The sequence below is a fragment of the Onychostruthus taczanowskii genome, unplaced genomic scaffold (genome assembly GCF_017590055.1).
Source record: "Onychostruthus taczanowskii isolate IOZ18803 unplaced genomic scaffold, ASM1759005v1 scaffold25, whole genome shotgun sequence".
NCBI lineage: Eukaryota > Metazoa > Chordata > Aves > Passeriformes > Passeridae > Onychostruthus > Onychostruthus taczanowskii.
The window spans coordinates 8,374,463-8,393,615 of record NW_024499796.1 but is presented as its reverse complement, the minus strand read 5'-3'; the positions used below and the strand labels follow the sequence as shown (position 1 = coordinate 8,393,615).

General features: G+C 56.1%; 1 protein-coding gene across 1 annotated transcript; it reads right to left on the bottom strand.

The window, feature by feature from the left end:
- Window positions 1–137: 137 nt before the first annotated feature.
- Window positions 138–8,844, bottom strand: AGPAT2 (1-acylglycerol-3-phosphate O-acyltransferase 2). Its single transcript, XM_041406454.1, has 6 exons — window positions 8,596–8,844; window positions 4,980–5,113; window positions 4,386–4,561; window positions 4,145–4,240; window positions 2,570–2,642; window positions 138–2,131 (listed from the first exon to the last, which is right to left on the bottom strand). The coding sequence occupies exons 1-6, from the start codon at window positions 8,781–8,783 to the stop codon at window positions 1,980–1,982; spliced, it is 819 nt and encodes a 272-aa protein (XP_041262388.1). The 5' UTR covers window positions 8,784–8,844; the 3' UTR covers window positions 138–1,979.
- Window positions 8,845–19,153: the final 10,309 nt, after the last annotated feature.

Genomic DNA, 19,153 nt, shown 5'->3' with positions numbered 1-19,153 from the left:
GGCTGTGCCAGACTGGCTGTGTGTGACCTGGGGGGGGTTTAGCTGCCCCTGGCTTTTCCTCAGCATTATCCTGGGATAACAGCTCCCAGGGAGCAGCAAGCACAGACCTGGCCCAGGCAGGGCAGCTGCCTCCCCACACTCCCTGTGCTTGCTGTCACAAGTCCCTGCAGCCCCAAGCCAGGTGTCAGAGCAGGGGACAGGAGCCCCTGGTGCCTGCAGAGCTGGGTACCCATCCCTGCAGCTCCCATTCTGCTCTCCAGGAGCCCTGGAGTTGGGATGGGGCCTCACCAGTGAGGCTGGATGAAGCACAACCCTCCTGCCAGGGGGGAACAGAGTCACAGAGTGGGGACAAGGACCCCTCCTGCCCCTCCATCACCAAACCCACCCCCTGCAAGAGCTCAGGCCTCAGCACCCCCATCCTCCTCCCTCAACCCCCACACAAGACAAGGAGGCTCCTTTATTTAAATAACCAAAGGTGTAATTTCTTTTCTTTTTTTTTTTTTTTGGTGATTTTTTGTAAAGCACATAACATTCTCAGCCCAATTAAAAGTGAACAGCAGACAACTGCACATAGAGGCACTGCTCCCTCCTCCCAGGAGGAGTCAGACATGGTTCCCCTCCCCAGGAGCCCTCTCAGGGCCCTCCTGGGATGACCCTCCATGACAGCCCTTTATCTGCCACTCTCACAAAGTGCTGGTTTGGTTCCCATCCTCCCACCCCGACCCTTCCCATCCCCTGAGTCTGTACTGTAAGGCCCCTCCAGTGAAGCCCCTGGCAGCACAGTCTCGGCCCAAGGGCTCCTTCCATGGAGCTCCCTGCCTTTCCCAGCTGAGGCTTTAGCCCCAATATGCCAGATAAACACAACTCCACCAACGCAGGCTGCAGGAGCTGGGTGTGCTGGTTACCTGAGTAGCCCCAGCTGGCTCATCCCAAGGTCCCCTGTGCCATGAACAGAAGAGCTAAAGCTAAGGAACCATGGACCTGACCCAGCCTCCACGGGCATCAACATTCCACAGCTCCCGGTGAGGGATCCAGGAGCTCTGTTGGTCCATCACCCCAAGGCACAGGGGAGCCCCTTTTATATCCCCCAAAGGGGGAGCTGAAGCCTTCCAAGCCTTCCCAGCCCCTTTCCAGCTGCAGCTCACCCACCCTGTGGCTCTGCAGGGGTTTTACAGGCCTTGGAGAGCAGCAGCTCCGCCCCGCAGATCAGCAGAGACGCGGGACAGGCACCATCTTTCGGCCAGTGCTGACCATGACAAGTGACAAAACGAGCACGACAGAGCCCTTTGCCTCCATAAGAGGCATCGCAGACACCGGGATGTGACCAGGCTGAGCCACCACCACGGCGGGGAGCTGGCAGCAGTTTCCCAGCGTGATGCTGTTGTGACAAAAGGGCATCTCAAGGGGACAGGCTGTGTGTCCCACTGGTGGGTGGGAGTGCTCTGGGTTGTCCAGGGAGGACACCACACTCCTAGCACTGCTGAAAAGCCAAAATCTAGATTTTCACCCCGGTTCTCAGCCCTGTTAGAGCATCAGGATTGTGCTGATACAAACTGCTGCCTGGTGGTTTCCACCTGGGACATCACAGGGCCACCTCAAGAGCTGAGCCTGCAGGAACACATGTGCAGGGACAGTCACACGAGGCAAAGCTCAGGCTCCAGGCAGGTTTTTGCTGTCACCCCAAGCTAGCTGCAAAAGCTGGGGGAATTCACCTCTCTGGTCATTGAGCCCTTTGGTAGCACAAGTTTGATGCCTGAGAAATTCAGATAAAGGAGATATTTCAAAGTGAAAAATGAACCCATAAGAGAAATCCACTCAGAGGGGAACCTTAGTGCTGGCTTGACACCCTCTGTGTGCCAGTCTGTGGTGCTCCCAAGAGCTAGAAATCACTGCAGAGGAGAAGAAGATCCTTCAGTATTTGGCAAGAACAGACAGGTCCCTTCAGCCACCACCACATGGTGACACCACTGGAGAAGCCTCTAGGATGAGTCCTTTGCCTTGCCTGGATGGCCTGAGAGCTTGAAGAGGGTCTCCCTCATGGTGCTGAAGCATCTGTCAGAGAGGTCGGTGACATCGTCTGACGTCAGCCCTTTGGTCTCTACTGGAGGCAGAACCTCAACCTTGATTTTGCCTGGGGACAAGAGAGGAGCCTGTGAGAAACCCACACACCACAGGAGCTCTGCTCTCTGCCCTGTTCCCCACCCTGGACAGCCCCAGCACAGCCCTCAACCCCTCCCAGGGCTTCAGGCATCCACCCCTGGAGCACAGGCAGAGTTAGATCCCAGCTCCAACAGCTGTGCCACCCAGAATAATCCCCCTGTGCCCCAAACTGCCATCCCAGCCAGAGCCTGCCCAATTTTTAATGAAAACATCCCTCAGTGTATTTAATTACAGCCCTTCCTGAGTTAACCCAGCCCAGGCTCTGGTGCCAAGTGCTTTGAACTGCCTCCAAACATCTCCCAGCGGGGCTCCTCCTGCTCACCCCAGCTCTGCTTCCCTCCCACACCCTTGTGAGCCACATCTCCACACAGGACAACAGCCACCCTGTCTCCAAGTGACTCTTTGTTACCTGATGTAAACAGTTTCGTCTTTGGGTTATAGAAGGTGGTGAAGGAGGAATATACCACAGGGATCACTGGGACCTTGGGGAAAGGGAAAAAAAAAGAGGAGTTACTGGCACTTCAGCAGCTCAGGGCAGGCCAGAGACAGGCAGCAAATCCCACACTGCAGAGCTGACCTGGCCTGGCTCTCAGACATGCAGGGCACACACAGCCCCACAAGCAACACCCACTTCCAAAGGGTAGAACAATCAGCAGCCAAATGGAATCAAAACCACCCCCCAAAAACTGAAGGCACAGGGATACTCAAGGAAACAGGGACAAGTTCCACTCCAGCCTCAGCTCAGCACTGTCTTTTACACCTCCTTGACCCAAGTGAGGCTCCAAACCCCAGGTATTTTCTGTCCTGTAATCAAACACTGCAGGCTGCCTGTTCTGACAGGCCTTGCCTGCTGTACAGGCACGTGTCTGGGGCAGGGTGCTGCTCTGCTTTCAATTTCTAAGAAAAGGAGTCACCAGTTGTTATCAATTGCTCCCGGGGAAGCTTCAGACAGACACAGGGCCAGGAAGGCAGGCAGAGCTGTTATTCCAGTGCTGGTAACACAGCCAGGATCTACAGCTGGTGACTCAGGGGGGTGTAGCAGAGGCAGGACCAGTTCCATGTCATCCTTTCCTCCAGCAGCTGCCAGGCTCTGCCTTGGCTGCATCACCCAGGCAGGAATGGGAATGGTACAACACAGGCTACACCCTGGGCTTGGCCAAAGGAAACCAGTGAGAGAGTTGGCATCTCTTCCCTTTCCCAAAAACCCTGCTGTAACACCTCTCCTGGGGAAACCAGTTTCCCCTGAGGCCTCGAGTCATCCCAGTCTCTGGCACACTGCCCCAGCACTGTGCTCAGGCAAACACCCTGCTCCTGAGACAGCTCTGGCTGGCTGAAGCTGTTTGCCTGCTCCCCCACTAACTGCTCGTGGATGCTGTCATTTTGGAGAGAAAAGACATATCAAGAACTGCCATATGGCTGCCAGGGAGGCAGCAGCTATTTTCACACAGAGCAAGCCCTGATGTTGCTTTAAAGGATAAGAATTAACAATCCTGAATCATCACTACACTACTGAGACCTGGGGGATTGAGAAATGAATTGTCAGCTTTGGGCTTCCCCAGAAAAGAACCCACTGGGCTCCCTGCCAGGAGCGAGCTCTGGGTTGCAGCCATGCCCCCAGGAACCCCTGGGCACTGGCATTGGTGCCAGGCTGCCAGGAAAGCCTGGAGAGAGGGATCAAGTGTGCCTGCCCCTCACACTCCTCCCTCCAGAGGGGACACCAGGGCTGAGGCAGGCAGGAGAGAGGACAGGGCAATTCTCCACTGTCTACAGCCACTCATGCCCAGGGTCAGCTCATTCCCAGAGGGGATGGAAAAGGCTCTTGGCTGCTGCAGGGCAGCACTTCTGACACCAGTGGTTTACCTGAGCAGGTGTTACTTGGGAACACAGCTCATCTGAGAGCAAACAAACCTCACACTGCATGATCAGTGTGCAGTGCCACTGCAAAAGCACTCAGGGCTCCCATGCAGGGGCAAAGCACCGTTACCTGTGCCTGGACAGCGAGGTGAAATGCTCCTTTCTTGAATGGCAGCAAGTCCCCAGTGCAGTTCCTCGTGCCCTCTGGATACACCCACACCTTCACCTGCACATGGAGAGACAAGGCTCTGCTCCAGAAATCCACTTGCAGTGGTGGGAGACAGCAGCCAGCTTTGCCAAGCTGAGCCAGGAGCACCAGGAGTGCCACAATGCCCTCATGCCACCCCACCCGTCTCCACAGTGACACTCACATTCTCAGCCACCATAGCCTTGGCCACCTCTGACATCACCATCTTGGCACTGCTGGTGCTCTTCCTGTTGATGAAGATGACGCCACCAAGGTACATGATGAGCCCCACGCTGCCCATGTACATCAGCTCCTTCTTGCCCACCTGGACACAGTTGTCGGGCAGGACCTCCATCAGCCCTAATGGGATGGCAGAGGGCAAGACCCAGCAGTCACCCCTGGGACAAGGACAGGACGAGGACAAGGGCACCAGGGACAGGCTGGTGCCTTGCTTCTCTCCCGGCTTCTGAGAGCAGGAGGCTTGGCACACAGAAGAGTTAGAGGGACAGAGTGGCTGCAGGTGACAGCAGGACACCCCCAGAGGCAGTTCATTCCCCAGCCCCAGGGAGTCCAGCAGGGCCACTGGCACATGTGCTGGGCCAGCACCTCAAGGACAGCAGGAGCTGGGGTGCTGCACAGGTGTGGGACTGCTCAGAGTGACAGGAGACCCTTCCCACAACCAGCACTGATGGGGAAGCTGCACCAGGGGCTGCTTGTCCAGGATGTCTCCCAGGGGTGAGCAGGAGAAATGTTCTCTTTCCTCCCACCAGCTCCTCACCCATCATGTCGAGGACGCTCTGATGGTTGGACACAATGACAGCAGGGCCCTCCACCTTGAAGTTCTCCAGTCCCTTCACCTCAAACCTCACGCCGAAGAAATACTTGAAGGTCCTGACAACAGCTTTGATGATTCTGCAGAAGGAAAAAAAAAAAAGCAGTCAGCAGCACAGCAGGAAGGGCAGGGGCTGCTGCACCCAGTGGGGGTGGAAGGAGACAAGAAGAGCTCTAGGACAGAGAACCTCCAGACTTATTTGTGCTGTGGTCCACCCAGTGTCTGCCCTGCATGGTCCCAGTGCTCCAGGAGTGCTGTTCACTTGCCCTGTTCAGTGCCATGATTCTGGGCTGCCCTGGTGCTGCCAGGCTCTTCCTCCTGCAAGCAGCAGGGCCCCACAAGTTGGTCAAACAATTCTCCCAGGAGCTGCCACTCCCCAGCACACCCGACACTCAAGGAAGGCTCTGCCAGGTCTGCTCCTTGCAGAGCTGGAAGATGGTGCTCAATGATACAAACAAACCCAGGGTGCCCAAGGAAGGAGGGGAATGAAGGTGAGAAACACTTCCCTGCACAAGGCAAGGATGCAGGCAGCAAACAGGATGCTCCTCACATGGCTTGGCAGAGACTGGGTGCCCCCAAGCAAACCCATGCTGAAGCTTCTGCCCTTCCCCAGTGATCTACAGGTCTGACAGAGCTCCAGCTTTTCCCAGCTGGGACACTCCAGCAGCTCCACTCAGCCATGCCAGCACTGGAGCACATTTCCTTGTCAGCCCACAGGAGCAGGGCCCATCGATGCCACCCCCTGACCGGGGGACTTGGGGACTCTCCAGCTAGGCCAAAGGACACAGGCAGAAGCTGGCAGAACACAGGGGCTATTTTGGGCAAGGGAACAGCCATTTACCAGCACAGGTGGCAGAGGAGCCAGCACGTGAACAAGGCTCCCAGGAACAGCCACCAGCTTGGATCTGCTCTCCCCTAGAGCTGATTCAAGCTGACCTGGCCTCCAGCAAGCACCTGGACGTCCTGCCTCAGGGCCATCTTCTCCCTGGCAGACAGGGGATGGAGCTTTCCTTCCTGCAGCAGGAGATTGAGGGACAGCCAGCTTTGTCCCCACCACAGGGTCCAGCTTGGGAACTGTGCAGCACCATCCTGCTCAGAAGCATCCTTGTCACTCAGGTGTGAGGTGAGCACCTGGACAGCATCTCATCCTGGCTTGGCAGCAGCTCCCAGCATCTGCTCTCTAAAAGTCTGCACAAACTCTTGAGCCACAGCACTTCCCCCAGCTTGCTCCTACCCACAGCAGGGCTCACATCTCCGTGGGGTGTCCCCCCATGCAGACCACACGAGCTGGCTGTGACACTGGAGTTCAGGCCAGGCCAATGCCCCGAGGTGACACTGCTATCAGTCCTCATTTCAACTTGCTGCAAAGAGCCACACCCAGGGAAAGGACACAGGGAGGAATGCAGAGCTCCACAGCCCGCTGCAAGGTTACAGGGGTGCAGTCCAGGTGGAGAGATGGGGGTTACAGGTGAGATGAGGCAGGGTGACACGAAGCAGGGAGGTCATGGGGGATGCCAGGCCACAAGGGTGACCTAAATCACACTTCTCCTCCCTTCTGACTGCCAACCAAAAAAGAGGTCACCGCTCTGGAAGTCACAGTGCTCACTGGCTGCTGGGAGAGGCTGGTTACACATTACTCAAGAGCAACCATCCAGCTTCCTCCTGCCAGCCTGGGGACAGACTTTCCTTGCACAAGATGTGGCGTGAGCCACTGAAAGAGGCAAAGGGGCAGAGCTCAGAGCAGGCAAAGAGCAGGGGAGACCTGCTGGGCTGGCCACGTCACCCGCAGGGTTAAAGGATGGTTCTGAGTCCCCTACAACCCCACAAGTGACTTCTCTGCCGGAATCATCGACTCAGACGTGGTGCAGCCACAGCTGCAGAGAGCTGTAAAACCAGTGCACTTATTGCCAGAGACAAAGAGCACAAAAATGACAGGGAATGGGACTTTTCAGTGCATCCCTAGCAGTCTGAGTATGAAAGCCAGCAGCCCCCAGATTCACGTGCTCTGCTCCACAGCCAGTCACAGAGGCTTGTTTAGGATACTCTGATTTTCAAGGACTACTGAAATCTGCTTACCAGATTGGAAGCTCGTGCAAGATGTTTTACCACAGATAAACAGTTCTATCTCTATCAGACACCCTGGGTAACCTCTTCCAAGTCATACCAGCTTGACACTGGAGCCAGCAGCACAGCAAGAACGGGGTGTTCTGCGCCAGGCAGCAACACCATTATCACTGTCTGTCCACCAGCACATGCTCTGCTCCAGCCCCCTTTCCCAAGCTCGAATAAGCAGCCTGGGATGTTGGAGAAATAAGGAACTCACTGGATCACCTCAGCCATGGACCTCCCAGGGGCTGGGATACATCACCAGGATCTTCAGCCAGTACCACTACAAGGAAACAACATGCTTAAGTTACAGGAAAAGGGTGGTTCTGGCCAAAATTCAGCCCTGGGTTTCAACATGAGGAGTTATCCAATGCAAGTTCTTACTCCCAAATAATTCCTTGAAGTCTACAGAAAGTTTAGGGGGTTTATTTTTGGGGGGAAATAAAAGCGTCTCCATCACTGACATCATAAACTCTCCCAGCCGCAGAGCGGGCTGAGCGTTGGAAAGCTGCTCCTGAGTGAGCCAAGGCAACCAAAGCCGGAGAGAGAGCAAGGCTGGAATCACAGAGCACACTGCCTGGGGCCATGGCACCAGCTGGGACCGGCAGGGCACAGCCCTCGAGGCAGCACATCAGTGCCCTGTGCCGGCTCCCTCCGCCCTGAGTCCTACACGTGAAAGCCACACTGCAAATCAAAGTCCAGCTCCACCTGCTCAAATGCTGCCAACCTTTGATCCTAAAGGATGTTAAAGCTCTCCTTTCCCCTGCACCCATATGACATGCTCACCGAGGTAAAAAGCTGACTAGGGGAGAGCAAAACCAGGAAATAAGCTGTCCTGTGCTGCCAGCAGAAGTGCCAGCTCTGCTTGTAGAATGTACCTTGGCATGGAGAGGAGGTGCTGGATGACAGCAGCCCCTTGGCCCTTGTCACAGGTGTCCTGTCAGGGGACACAGGGCCACACAACAGCTGCAGGAGAGCTGTGCCCCAGCAGCACATGGCACACAGCCTGCCAGCCTCTGCTCCTGGGGCAGGAAACACCCCAAACACAGCCACCCCACTGTTAGGCTCAAAAGGAACCTTCTAGAGATCAGCTCCATCTGCCATGGCAGGGTCACCCAGTGACACAGGTGTGTTTGGAATGTCTCCAGACAGGTAGATTCCTCACACTCCCTGGACAGCCTGCTCAAGTGCTCTGCCACTCTCAACAAACACTGCTCTCCCGCAGCTTTCCCTAAAAAAGCCACCACTGCCACCTTCCAGGCGCTTCATCCCAAACGTGCCCTGCCGAGGGCTCTGCCACGGGCTAGCCAGGACAGCCACCCCTGACCCTAGAGGGGACCCACGGGGCTACGATACCACCGATGTGACAGAGGCTGCCACCACCCCAGGGGCTCCAGGCAGCGGCGGGGGGTGACACAGCTGTCCCCAGCGCCCGTTCCCCCCGTTCCCCGCTCACCTCATGTTCTTGACGGTGCGGCCGCCGTTGACCAGCAGGCAGGCTACGGCCGCCACCACCGAGGCCACCAGGCACAGCAGGCAGTAGAAGCCGATGCGCAGCGCGAAGTTGACGGTGGGGCTGAGCTGCATGAGGACGTGGAGCAGCAGCAGCACGGCCGTGCCCCATAGCAGCCACCCCATCTCCATGACGGCTCCACCCGGACCAGCCGCTACTGCCGCCTTCTCCCCGGGCAGCCCGAGCTGAGCCCGCCTTATGTGGGCGGCCCGGCCCGCCCCGCCGCTCCCTCGGCGGGGCGGGACGGGCGAGCGGGGAACGTTCCCTGTGGAGCAGGCATTCCTCGGGCTGCTGGGCGGGCCGTGGTCGCCATGGCGAGGGGAGGAAGGCGGTTGGTTCCCTCACGGACCCCTATGGGGATTTGGTCCCCGCATCGAGGGTTGTGGAAGTTTGGGACCCTCGTGGAACCATGTGGAGTTTTGGGACTCCCATGGTGCCCGGGGAGGGTTTTGTCTCCTCATGAAGCCCTTTGGGGCGGGGGTTTGTACCCCTCATGGAGCTATGGGGGTGTTTTGTCTGCTCATGAAGCCCTCTCAGGGGGGTTTCGTTCTCGCCTTGATGGTTGTGGGAGTTTGGGACCCTTATGGAATCGTGGAGTTTTGGGACCCCCATGGAGTGCTGGGGGTGTTTTGTCTCCTCATGAAGTCCTGTCCGGGGGGGTTGGTCCCCTCATGGAGCCTGGTGGATATTTGGGACCCTCATGGAGCCCTGTGGATGTTTGGGACCCTCATGGGGCCATGTGGGTGTTTGGGACCCTCATGGAGCCCTGTGGGTGTTTGATCCTGTCGTGGAGCCGCGTGGGCCTTTGGGGCCCTCATGGTGCCATGTGTGGAGGGTTTTCACTGCCTATGTGGTGCCGTGGAAAGGCTTAGGGGTCCTCCATGCTGTGAGGGAGTTTGTGTCCCTCAGGGAACCATGTGAGGTTTGGGGACCCTCATGGACCCTCACCCACCTCCTCTGCTGGTGCTTGATGCTGGTTTTCTAGCAGCACAAATGTGCTGAGCAGGATGGAGCTTTCCTTGCTGGAGCTGGGATAGGATCAGGCCCTGAAGCTCTGTGGGTACAAAGATGAGATAGGGGATGAAATGTCTGCTGGAACCAACACAAACCATTCATTGAGCTCGGCTGGTTTTGCAACAGTTTTTATAGCAAAACCCAAGTCCTGCAAGTCTCTGTGGAGACTGCACTGGGGTAAGATGTGACCCTATGGTTCTGAGCATCCCCTTGGCATCCACAGCTTTGCAGCTCCTGGAAAAAATCAAGGAAAAGTGTTAGCCCTGTTAAAATAACCATTGTTCCCTCAGCTGTCCTTGGATTCACCAACAGAGGTTGCGTGCTGTTCCCAAACGAGCTGTCACCAGAAAAAGGAGAGCTCACTGCACTTTCCCTACCCCACAGCAGCTTTAGGGCTGGGAGCAGGAGACAGGCTCCCAGCTTGTCTACACAGAGCTCCTGGCTGGCACTCCCTACGGCTGCCAGGCAATGACATCTCAGAGCTGGTCTCATGATTCCAGCTAATGCCACAAAGAACCCTTATTGTATTAGCATCTCCACACAGCATTAGATTAATCCCCGCTGCCTGTGTCGTGTGGGCTGTTCAGGGAGCCTTGCTCCAGTGCCGTGCCAGCCAACATATGCCTGGGAAGTCACCGAGACCTTTGCAGCTGAGCAGATGCTGGGCCCGGAGCGATTCTGTGTTATCCTCGTGACTTTTTGCTTTTGATGACACGGGAAGAAAGCCCCTGCTGATCTGTCACTGGGGCGTCGCGCGGGCCGATCCGCAGAGCTGACGTTGGGAATCTGAAATGTAAATTCCGGCAGGGCCGCGGTGCCGGCGGCAAGCGGAGTGAGCAGATCTGGTGTGGCGGGGTTGGTGCAACGCTCCACGTGTGGGCTCCTGGAGGAGCTTGGCTGCCATCCCCTTCTCCCCACGCTCTCCAGCGCTTTATCTGGAGTAATGCAAATGAAACATGTAGTATTAGTCTGCGGCTCAAGGAAGGGGAGCGCTTTCTGATGCCAGATTAGAAGGCAGACATGGGCCTGCCTGCGAGCAAGCAGAGCTGTCATGCTGAGTTATTTCATAAGGCAGGCGGTGGTGCTGCCAGATGACGACAGCCTGTGCGTTAACATTTTCATAACAAACTGCCTGATGGAGGAGGCCTGAGAGCCTTGCCCGCTGTGCAACACAAGGATCACCTCATCACCCTGAAACGTGGCCATTTTGGGGTAGAGGCAAAGGTAGACCCCATCCCTGTCCTCCCAAGCTGCAGCAGGCAGGATGAAGCAGCTCCAAATTCTCAAAAAAAAAACTGGTTTGCTAGATTGTGTAGTGTGTTTTGCATGTTTAAACTACTGACTGGATTATTTAAACATGGTAGAAGGGTACCCTGCAGGTAATGTAGCTGAGCAGGGCCCAGAATCCTTGGCAGGAACAAGAACACATCAAGTGCCAAGCAGAAGGGCCCACACAGCATCACTGCTGGTGGGATTTCTGTGCCTGGGTCCATGAAGAGCCATGAAGCTCAAAAGCATTACCCTTGTCTTACAATAATCTGACTGTGTTCTTTTATCTTTTATTTGCCTAAATTTATTTCTTCCCTTGGCAAGAACATGTGACCTCCCTGTGGATGACTAGCTTCTGACTGGAAAAGAAACAGAGCCAGGGAGAACATCTCCCACATACGGAGAAGGGAAGAGAGGGGTAGGAAGGAAGCAGGGATGTGTCCATCTCCTGGCTTAGCAGGAGAGCTGAGGCTGGGTGGGTGCTGGGCAGGACCCTCTGGAGATGCTGGCTGTGCCAAAGGAAGGCTGGATTTGTGGAGAATCTCACTTGTGCTGCCTCGCCCTGTCTCTGCCCTTGGCTTCCCACAGCGCCTCTGGCAGCTCTACCCATCGGCCTGCTTCCCTTTGCCTCCTGCCAAGGGCCGTGTGTTGAAAGCAGCAGCTGGGGCTGGTGACATTAAAGTTGGAGGGGAGGAGGCAGCAGCCAGCCAAACATCCTCGTTTGTGGCCTTTTCGTGGCACGCATGTGTGAGGCTGGGAGCCCTCACAGGAAGGGCTGACAGCACGAAGCCATGGGCTGTGCAGAGTCCTCAGCACCTCGTGCTGGGTGCTGCACGGCAGCCTCCATCGTCAGGGGCTTGGGGACAGTGAGGTGATCCACACGTCTGCTATAACTCCTTCCAGACCTCTGTGAGTCCGTCCATGCACGCATCCATGCATCCATTGATCTATCCTCTTCCCTCTTCACCTGTCTGAATTAGCAGCTGGCTTTAGGAGATGTGTCAGAGCCCGGTGTCACTGTGTGTCACCTCTGTGTAGCTCAGGGTACACAGGACAGTCCAGCATCACAGCAATGACGTGTTTACCCTGTGTAACACTCCCACATGAGCAAGGCCTCAGGCTGGGAACCTGGACCTTGTTTGTATCCATAAGCAAGGCTGTCCCAAGGGCTGACATCACTGGCTGGCATCAATTTACCTGGAAGTGTTGCCCTGGCAAAGACAGAGAAGAGGTTTGCCCTGGCTGGGAACACCACAGTCTGCTTGGTGAGGATGGTGCTGAGAGCAGTTTGTGCAAAGGATGTGGGTGAATCTCATTTCCTTGTCACCTAAAAGGGCACATGGGAAGTGAAATTTTCCTGCTGCTCCTTGTGTGGGCAGCAGGGAAGCTCACGGTGAGCCCACAGTCGCAGGGGCAGAGCTTCAGCCTGACCCTCAGCCTCCACGCTGGCTCCTGCTGCTCCATGGCCACGCTCCCTGTGGTTGCTGGGCTCCTCAGTAATCACACGTCAGCGCTCTGGTGACAACAGAGTAAACACTGGGGAGGAACCGGCTGGTGACTCAGCGTGGCTTCAACGGAGCGCTGCAGTTCCCTGCTCACAACAGAGCCTTGCACAAGAACCAGAAGCATGAGACTGCTAAACTGCCCGGCAGGCACAGCCTCCACTGGCCTCTGCAAAGGCAAAGAGCCCAAAGGACTTTGACTCTGGGAACATGCAATTAAGAGAGAAACGTGTTTTAAAAGGCTATTAAATAATCTGAACCTTCCTTCCTTCCTGTAACCTTTACTCACCTACAAGTAACTCTATTAGAAAAGTGAGACATCATCCTCTGGGATGTCCACACCAGCCAGGTGTGGATTTGAATCCACGCAGGACACCAGGCAGGATGCTGATCCACCGAGGAATGCCACACCAGCACCCCACAGAGTGCCAGGGCTGTCAGTGAGGCTCAAGATTGCTGTTTGCAAAGCCAGTGCACATCAGGCAAGGATTGCACCTGGGGTTAACACACCACCAAGCCCCCCCAGCGCTGACTTTTATTTTTCTGCTCCTGGTAGACTTTGCCAAAAACAGGAGGTGGCAAAAGCATGAGACTTCCAGATCTTACTGTTACATTTACGTTTGTAACCACAAGCTGGAAATCCCCCTGCGCCTCACGGTCTCTGCACCGTGCTCGCTCGTAAATGAGGGTGTGCCCAGTACAGGACATCTTGTCTGGCTGCAGCTCTCAAGCTCTTTCAGGCACAAGGATGTAAAATTGGAATCACTTTTTCTTTTTTTTTTTTCCAAGTTGCAATATGATTAGGCTTTCTCCTAAATGTCATGTATAAATAAAGGAAATCGAATTGTTCCTGATGGATTTTGTGCTGGTGGAAGGGACTGGGTTGTTGACCTGGAGACTGAGAGACTGAGCAGGGAAGGCAGAGCTGTGAGCCAAGAGCTTCTCTTGGTGGACAACCTGGGACTGGAGAGGGGTTTTTTGCATCCCCCACTTCAGGAGTTCTCAGCTCAGGGAGCCCCTGCTCATCATCATCATCATGTGTCCCACCTGAGCTGGATTCCCGTAAAGAGTCTGCCTGGTCTGGATTCCCATAACAAGGCACACACACCTGGTCTGGATTCAGCTGGTGGTGCTGAGCTCTGGGTGTGTCTCCAGGGCTGGACTGCCAGGTATTTATGGGCTGTGTGTGCCCCACCTGTGCAACCTGAGCCAGCAATCTCATCCCCTCCTCTCCTGCAGCCCTGGATCCCTGTGCTGCGGATGTGTGGCTGTAATTCCAGGAACGAGGAAGATCCTGTTTCCCTGGGGATCTGCAGTACTGGCCACTGCAAAGTGGGACACTGGGGCTCTGGGAGTCGAGGCAAGGTGTGCCCAGAAAGGGACACTGATTCCACTGGAATCTCCATCCCCACCTCCCAAAGAACAATTCCCTTACTCTGCAGCATCCCATGGCACCTCCTGGGTGCAGGCCCTGTTGGCTGAGCCATGCTCCCTCCCCAGGCTGAGCGTGGCATTCCAGGGTTGCCAGAGCTGCCAGCACTGTGCCGCAGGGTGTGCCAGCTCTGTGGCACACAGCAGGACTAAAGGGCCTTTGGGCTAAGTCCAGGTGTGCCATTGGTGTGAGTCATGGGGCTGCACCAGCACCTCCCCAGCCCCAGATCACCCCGAGGCCGCTGGTTGTTCTGCTGGCACCAGAACCACCACTTTGGAGATGATCCCATCCTCCTGGTCCTGAGCAGGTCTCCTGCCCCCTTCTCTGCCTCTCCAAGGGAAAATGGGCTCCAGCATCTGCACAGACACTTGCTGGGGCTGAGCACAGGAGCTGCTGGAGAAGAAAAAGGCGTGTTGCCACCACAGAGCAGTGGAAATGTACTGACACCGCTGGGCAGGGCGGGAGGGAGCGGAGCAGCCCGGGGTGCTTTCAGCACAAAGACCGTTTTTCTTGTGAACAGCTCCAGTCTTGCCACAGGAATGAATTTGGGCTGGGGCTGAGCTCACACAGGGCTGGATCCTGGAACAGGCTGCTGGGATTGGCTGCACCACAGCCAGGCAGCAGCTTTGTTTAGTTTCAGTAGAAGCACAACGTGAAACCAGCACCCAGGTCTTTGGGCATGTGAAATCAGTGCCCATCTCTTCCAGGGGTGCCTGTGTGGGAACAGAGGGTCTGGGCAATTGCTGGGTAGGATGCTAGGGTACCTGGAATGGATGCCACAAACGCCCCAGGTGCTGCCCTCTCGTTGCACAGCCCTGCCGGAGCTGCCAATGTGTTGCAACTGGCTCAGGATCTCCTCCAAGTGCCAGAGTCCAGCACAAGGTGAATTCTTTTCCTGGCAGACCTCCCTGGAAACCACGCACACCTCAGCAGGCTAAAATCCACACGGGGAATATGTCTGCATGAAACAAACAGTTGCTCTCTCTCAGTTTCCTCTGTTATTGATTAATGCCTCTTAATGACTCTGACCTCAAAAAATCTTGTAGTTGCCGCCTGTCACAGGAGATCAATGGAGCAGCATTAGCAGGAGATAGAGGCAAACTGTCCCAGGTGAGCTCTCTGCCGAGGCCAATCTGGGAGCAGCACAATCAATAGTTCAGCATGACCTCTCCCTCTTGCTTGCTTTTTTTCTCCTTGAGCTGGTTGGGCAATAAAGTCTACTCTGAGCTTTCACCAGGACTAGATTATAACTATCCAAATTGATCTGATCTGAAAAGGATAAAAGGGCCTCTTAAGCCAGCTGTCTGCGCTGGCAAAACTCAAGTGGCTGAGCAGACAGGGTCAGACCCTCATTAATTCCTGGAGGCTTGGGACCCTGCTCATGCCATGCGTGAAGGCTGGACCACAGTGCTGGAGGGAGTCAATTAGTCATGACAAATCCAATCCGACTTCTCCCCCAGAGCTTTCCCAGTCAGTTGCCTGTGCTGCTGGTGCCTTTTCACGAGTGCATTGTCATTGAAGCCACCATGCCCTGTCCCTCCCATGCTCTTTTTGTGATAGCTCCTTGTTTCTCTTATTACTCTTTCTCCAGGGAGAAATTGTGCTGAGGAGGGAGAGCCCTTTGTTGGATTGACATTTGGGAGATGCTGCAGTGAGCAGAGGGTCCCAGGTGAAACATGGGACACAGGAGGTGAGGGGGGCTGTCCTTACTCAGACAGCCACTGCCTTCTTGAAAACCTTCTGCACATCAACCCTCCAAAGTGCAGCCTCTCTCCTCACTGAAACTGATACACAGGGAGCGCCTGGAAGATGAATGTTGACTTAAAAACCGTGTCCAGAGCTGCTCATCCCACCTGTGCATCTCTGTCTCTTCTGAGGCCAGCTGAGCCCCGTGTCTGCTCCAAGGAATGTCTCCCTGGCCAAGCCTGACTTTGGGAGTGAAATGCCCAGGGTGAAAGCCGTGCCCTGGCTCTGGTGTGGAGCGGCTGGGGGCTGGCAGGGACACTGGTGAGGGAGGAATCCCTGGGCTGTGTCTCCCAGAGCATGACCTGTTGATGAATAGCTCCATAATCTAAGCCAGTGCAGGGATCTGCTTGCTCAACCCCCTTCTCTGAGCTCCTTTGCAAGCTCCCTTTCCTCCTTGGCCGGGAAGCGCCCACGGTTGGCACATGATGGAAATCCCAATGAGAGAAGCTCCCTTTCCAGAGCCAGCACCGCAGGGCTCCCAGCCACAGCCACCACCCTTTGCCTTTAACCCCAGCACTGCCTGCAGAGCCCTTGAGCTTCCCTCTCATCGTTCAGGGCCAGGGACATCCCTGGGGTGTCCCCAGCCCAAGGGGATGGTGGTGAATGAAGGGTGAGACCCCCAGACAGTTCCCAGCAAGCCAGGAGCTCTGTGGGGGCTGCAGTCCTGGCCCAAAGCATCCAGCGAGCCCCAACACCCCCATTCAACCCCCCTTAACTTCGTAGTGCTTAATTACAAGTAGCAGGGATGCGGAGAGGAAGCAGAGGGGGCGAGCACAGGACAGATTGGAGGGAAGATTGTGCTGGGGGTGGCAGGGCTGTCAAGCCAGAAACACAAGAGCTGATTAGCATTTCTAATTATAACCGCTGCGCTGAGCCCGGCAGGGCCCGGCAGGCAGCAGAGGCAGCTGACGGGCTGTGCGGAGCCAGCTGTGGATGCCACGCAGGAAGCGCGGGTGATCAGCCTCAAATCCTTCAAAGATGCACAGAAAAGAGCATTAAAGCCTGCATCCATCATCTCCGGAGCTGCCTGGGAATGCCGGGTGCCATCGCAGCCTGCCCGGGGCAGAGATCCCTCTGGTGTGTGGCCATGGGGCTGATCCCCATGGCAGAGGAGAGGGGGGAGAGCATGTGCCTCTATTTTGGTTTGGGATCCTACACCCCTCTGCCGGCAGCAGCACTGCGGGTGATGGCACTGGGCTGTCCCCAGCTGTCACCCAACTCTGACATCCCACCCAGAGGAAGCTGGGCAGCTCAGGGTGCTCTGCAGGGCACGGGGGGATGGGTGGCTGGGGGTCCCTGCTCACGAGTCAGGGCTGCTCTGCACTGCTGTTAGCCCTGCCTGGAGATCATTTACTCATTATCATTTAGCCAGGTAAATATTACGGACCAGCAAATGACCGCTGCAGGGCTGTGGCTGCCCGCGAGCTGCCATGTCCCCAGGGCACGGTGCTCTTGGGGACGTGCCCGCAGAGCCACCGCCTGGCAGGGAAGTGATCAGAGGCCAGCGTGCGGCACGCTGCGGGCTTAGCTGGGATTAGCAGGGCTTTGACCAGAAGAAACTGAAGCGACTTAATCAAGGCAGCGAGCGAAAGAATTCCCAGGGAGGAGCCGAGCATTGGCTGATCCCGGCATCTTCTGGGATGCTGACAACGCCTGCGGGAGCATTTTCTCCACCTTCGAGCTACACAGTTCTGGGAGCCTGCCTGATGCTGGAGCCCATCCTGACAGTGCTAGGGGAATTTTGGGGAGGGGAGAGATCCCTTGCACAGGGGCAGCAGCCCAGGCAGTGCATCCCTGGTGCCAGGTGCCTGGGATAGAAACCGGAGATGGGCACCATGGGGAGAGATCTCACTTCCCTTCTGTGTTGAATATAAGGTGTCATCACACCTGCAGAATTTTTATTACTCTTTTGATTGGATTAATTAATCATTCAGTGATAACTGCTCATTAGGCATTCTAACAATCAATACTAATCACTTAATTGCTTGGCGTATTACAGCTTGGGATGGTCTGCTCATTCCTAATTGGATTCACTGGACAATCCACCCCTGAATTTTACAGAGCCCCGCAGCAGAACTCTGTGGATTTCAAGCCATCCTCCGCCCTGGCCCAGGTGTGCCATTTCCCATCTCCATCGAGGATTCTTCTCCCACTCTTGGCCTCCAAAATCAGGGTTCAAGTCAGAAGGAGCTGCAGGAACAGGGTGAGCAGAGAGCGTGGAATGCATCCCGCAATGCACCTTCCTGTCCCTGCTGTTTCCCAAATTACCAACCCCACCATCAAAAATAAATCTCAGAGGCTCTTCTTTTTTCCTGTCCTAATTAACACTAAAAATAAGAGCCTGCCAGAGAACCATCCTGTCTTCAGTGGGATGGTAAAAGCTGCCCGGATGGGGGCTGTGGGTGGCCGAGGTGACGTTCACTGTCCCTGTCCCTGTCACTGCCGTGGGCAATGTCAGCCCAGCCCACACAGAGGTCAGGGCTCAGCACTGGAGCAGCAGGGACCTCCTCGGGGTTAAAAGCAGGCAGCAAACACGCTGCAGGATTTGGGAGGTTTCAGGCAGTTTTGTGTGATGCTCCTTATTCATCACCATTATTTGGATTAGTCCAGCAAAAGCTTTTGCTCATTAGGCCCTGATTACTCCGTGCTTGGCACTCACACTGAGCAGGGATCTGGGCTCGCAGTGACCAGCTTGTTTTCAAAGGTCATTTTGAGCCAAAATCAAAGGAAAGGAGCAACTTGAGCCATGAAAAGGGGGCAAACAGATAATCTGAAGATTTGCTGATAGCAGGCAAGGAATTATCTTAACAAGGCCCTCGTGACTGAGTCTCCCAGATCATTTCCCATCATACTACTTGCTCCCTGTCCCCCTTGCTCTAACTTGCCTGTTCACACAGGATCCCCCTGGATGGGCTGTCCCTGGCCTGTCCGACACAAAGTCTTGCCGTGAGCTTTCCCTGCCCAGCCTCAGTGCAAACAGGGAGGACTGGCCAGTGCTGCTGCTGGGATTCAGGGTGGGGAAAAGACACAGCAAGGAGGAGAAGGAGCAGCAGTGATGGCAGGGCTCAGGCCTGAGGGGTGCAGCCCCCGAGCTGTGCTCGCAGGTTACCTGCTGTGGGTAACAAGGAGGGAATCTGGCCGTCTGCCACCCAAAATGGCTTTGAATAAACCTGGAGCTGCTGTCAGTGCTGGGGGCCAGGTGGGATCAGCATCTCCACAGACCCCTCCCTGCTCTGCCAGGAGGGGACAGCCTGGTGGTTCGGGCTGGGAGAGCCCCTGTGTGGTGGGGTGAGCCTGGGGATGGGATCCCCGAGTGGGTGGAACCCCGCAACGTGGGATGGGCACGGCGATGAGATCCTCAAGTGGAATGCGCGGGTGGATGAAACCCCCGGGCTGTGGCGCGAAACCCCCGGGTGGGATGCTCTGGACTGGGCTTTACCCGGCCCGGCCCCAGCGGGCAGCAGCCCCCCGGCTCCCCGGGCTGCGGCGGAGCTGCGAGCGCCGCCCCCGCCTCCCGCACCGCCCCGCGCCGGGCGGA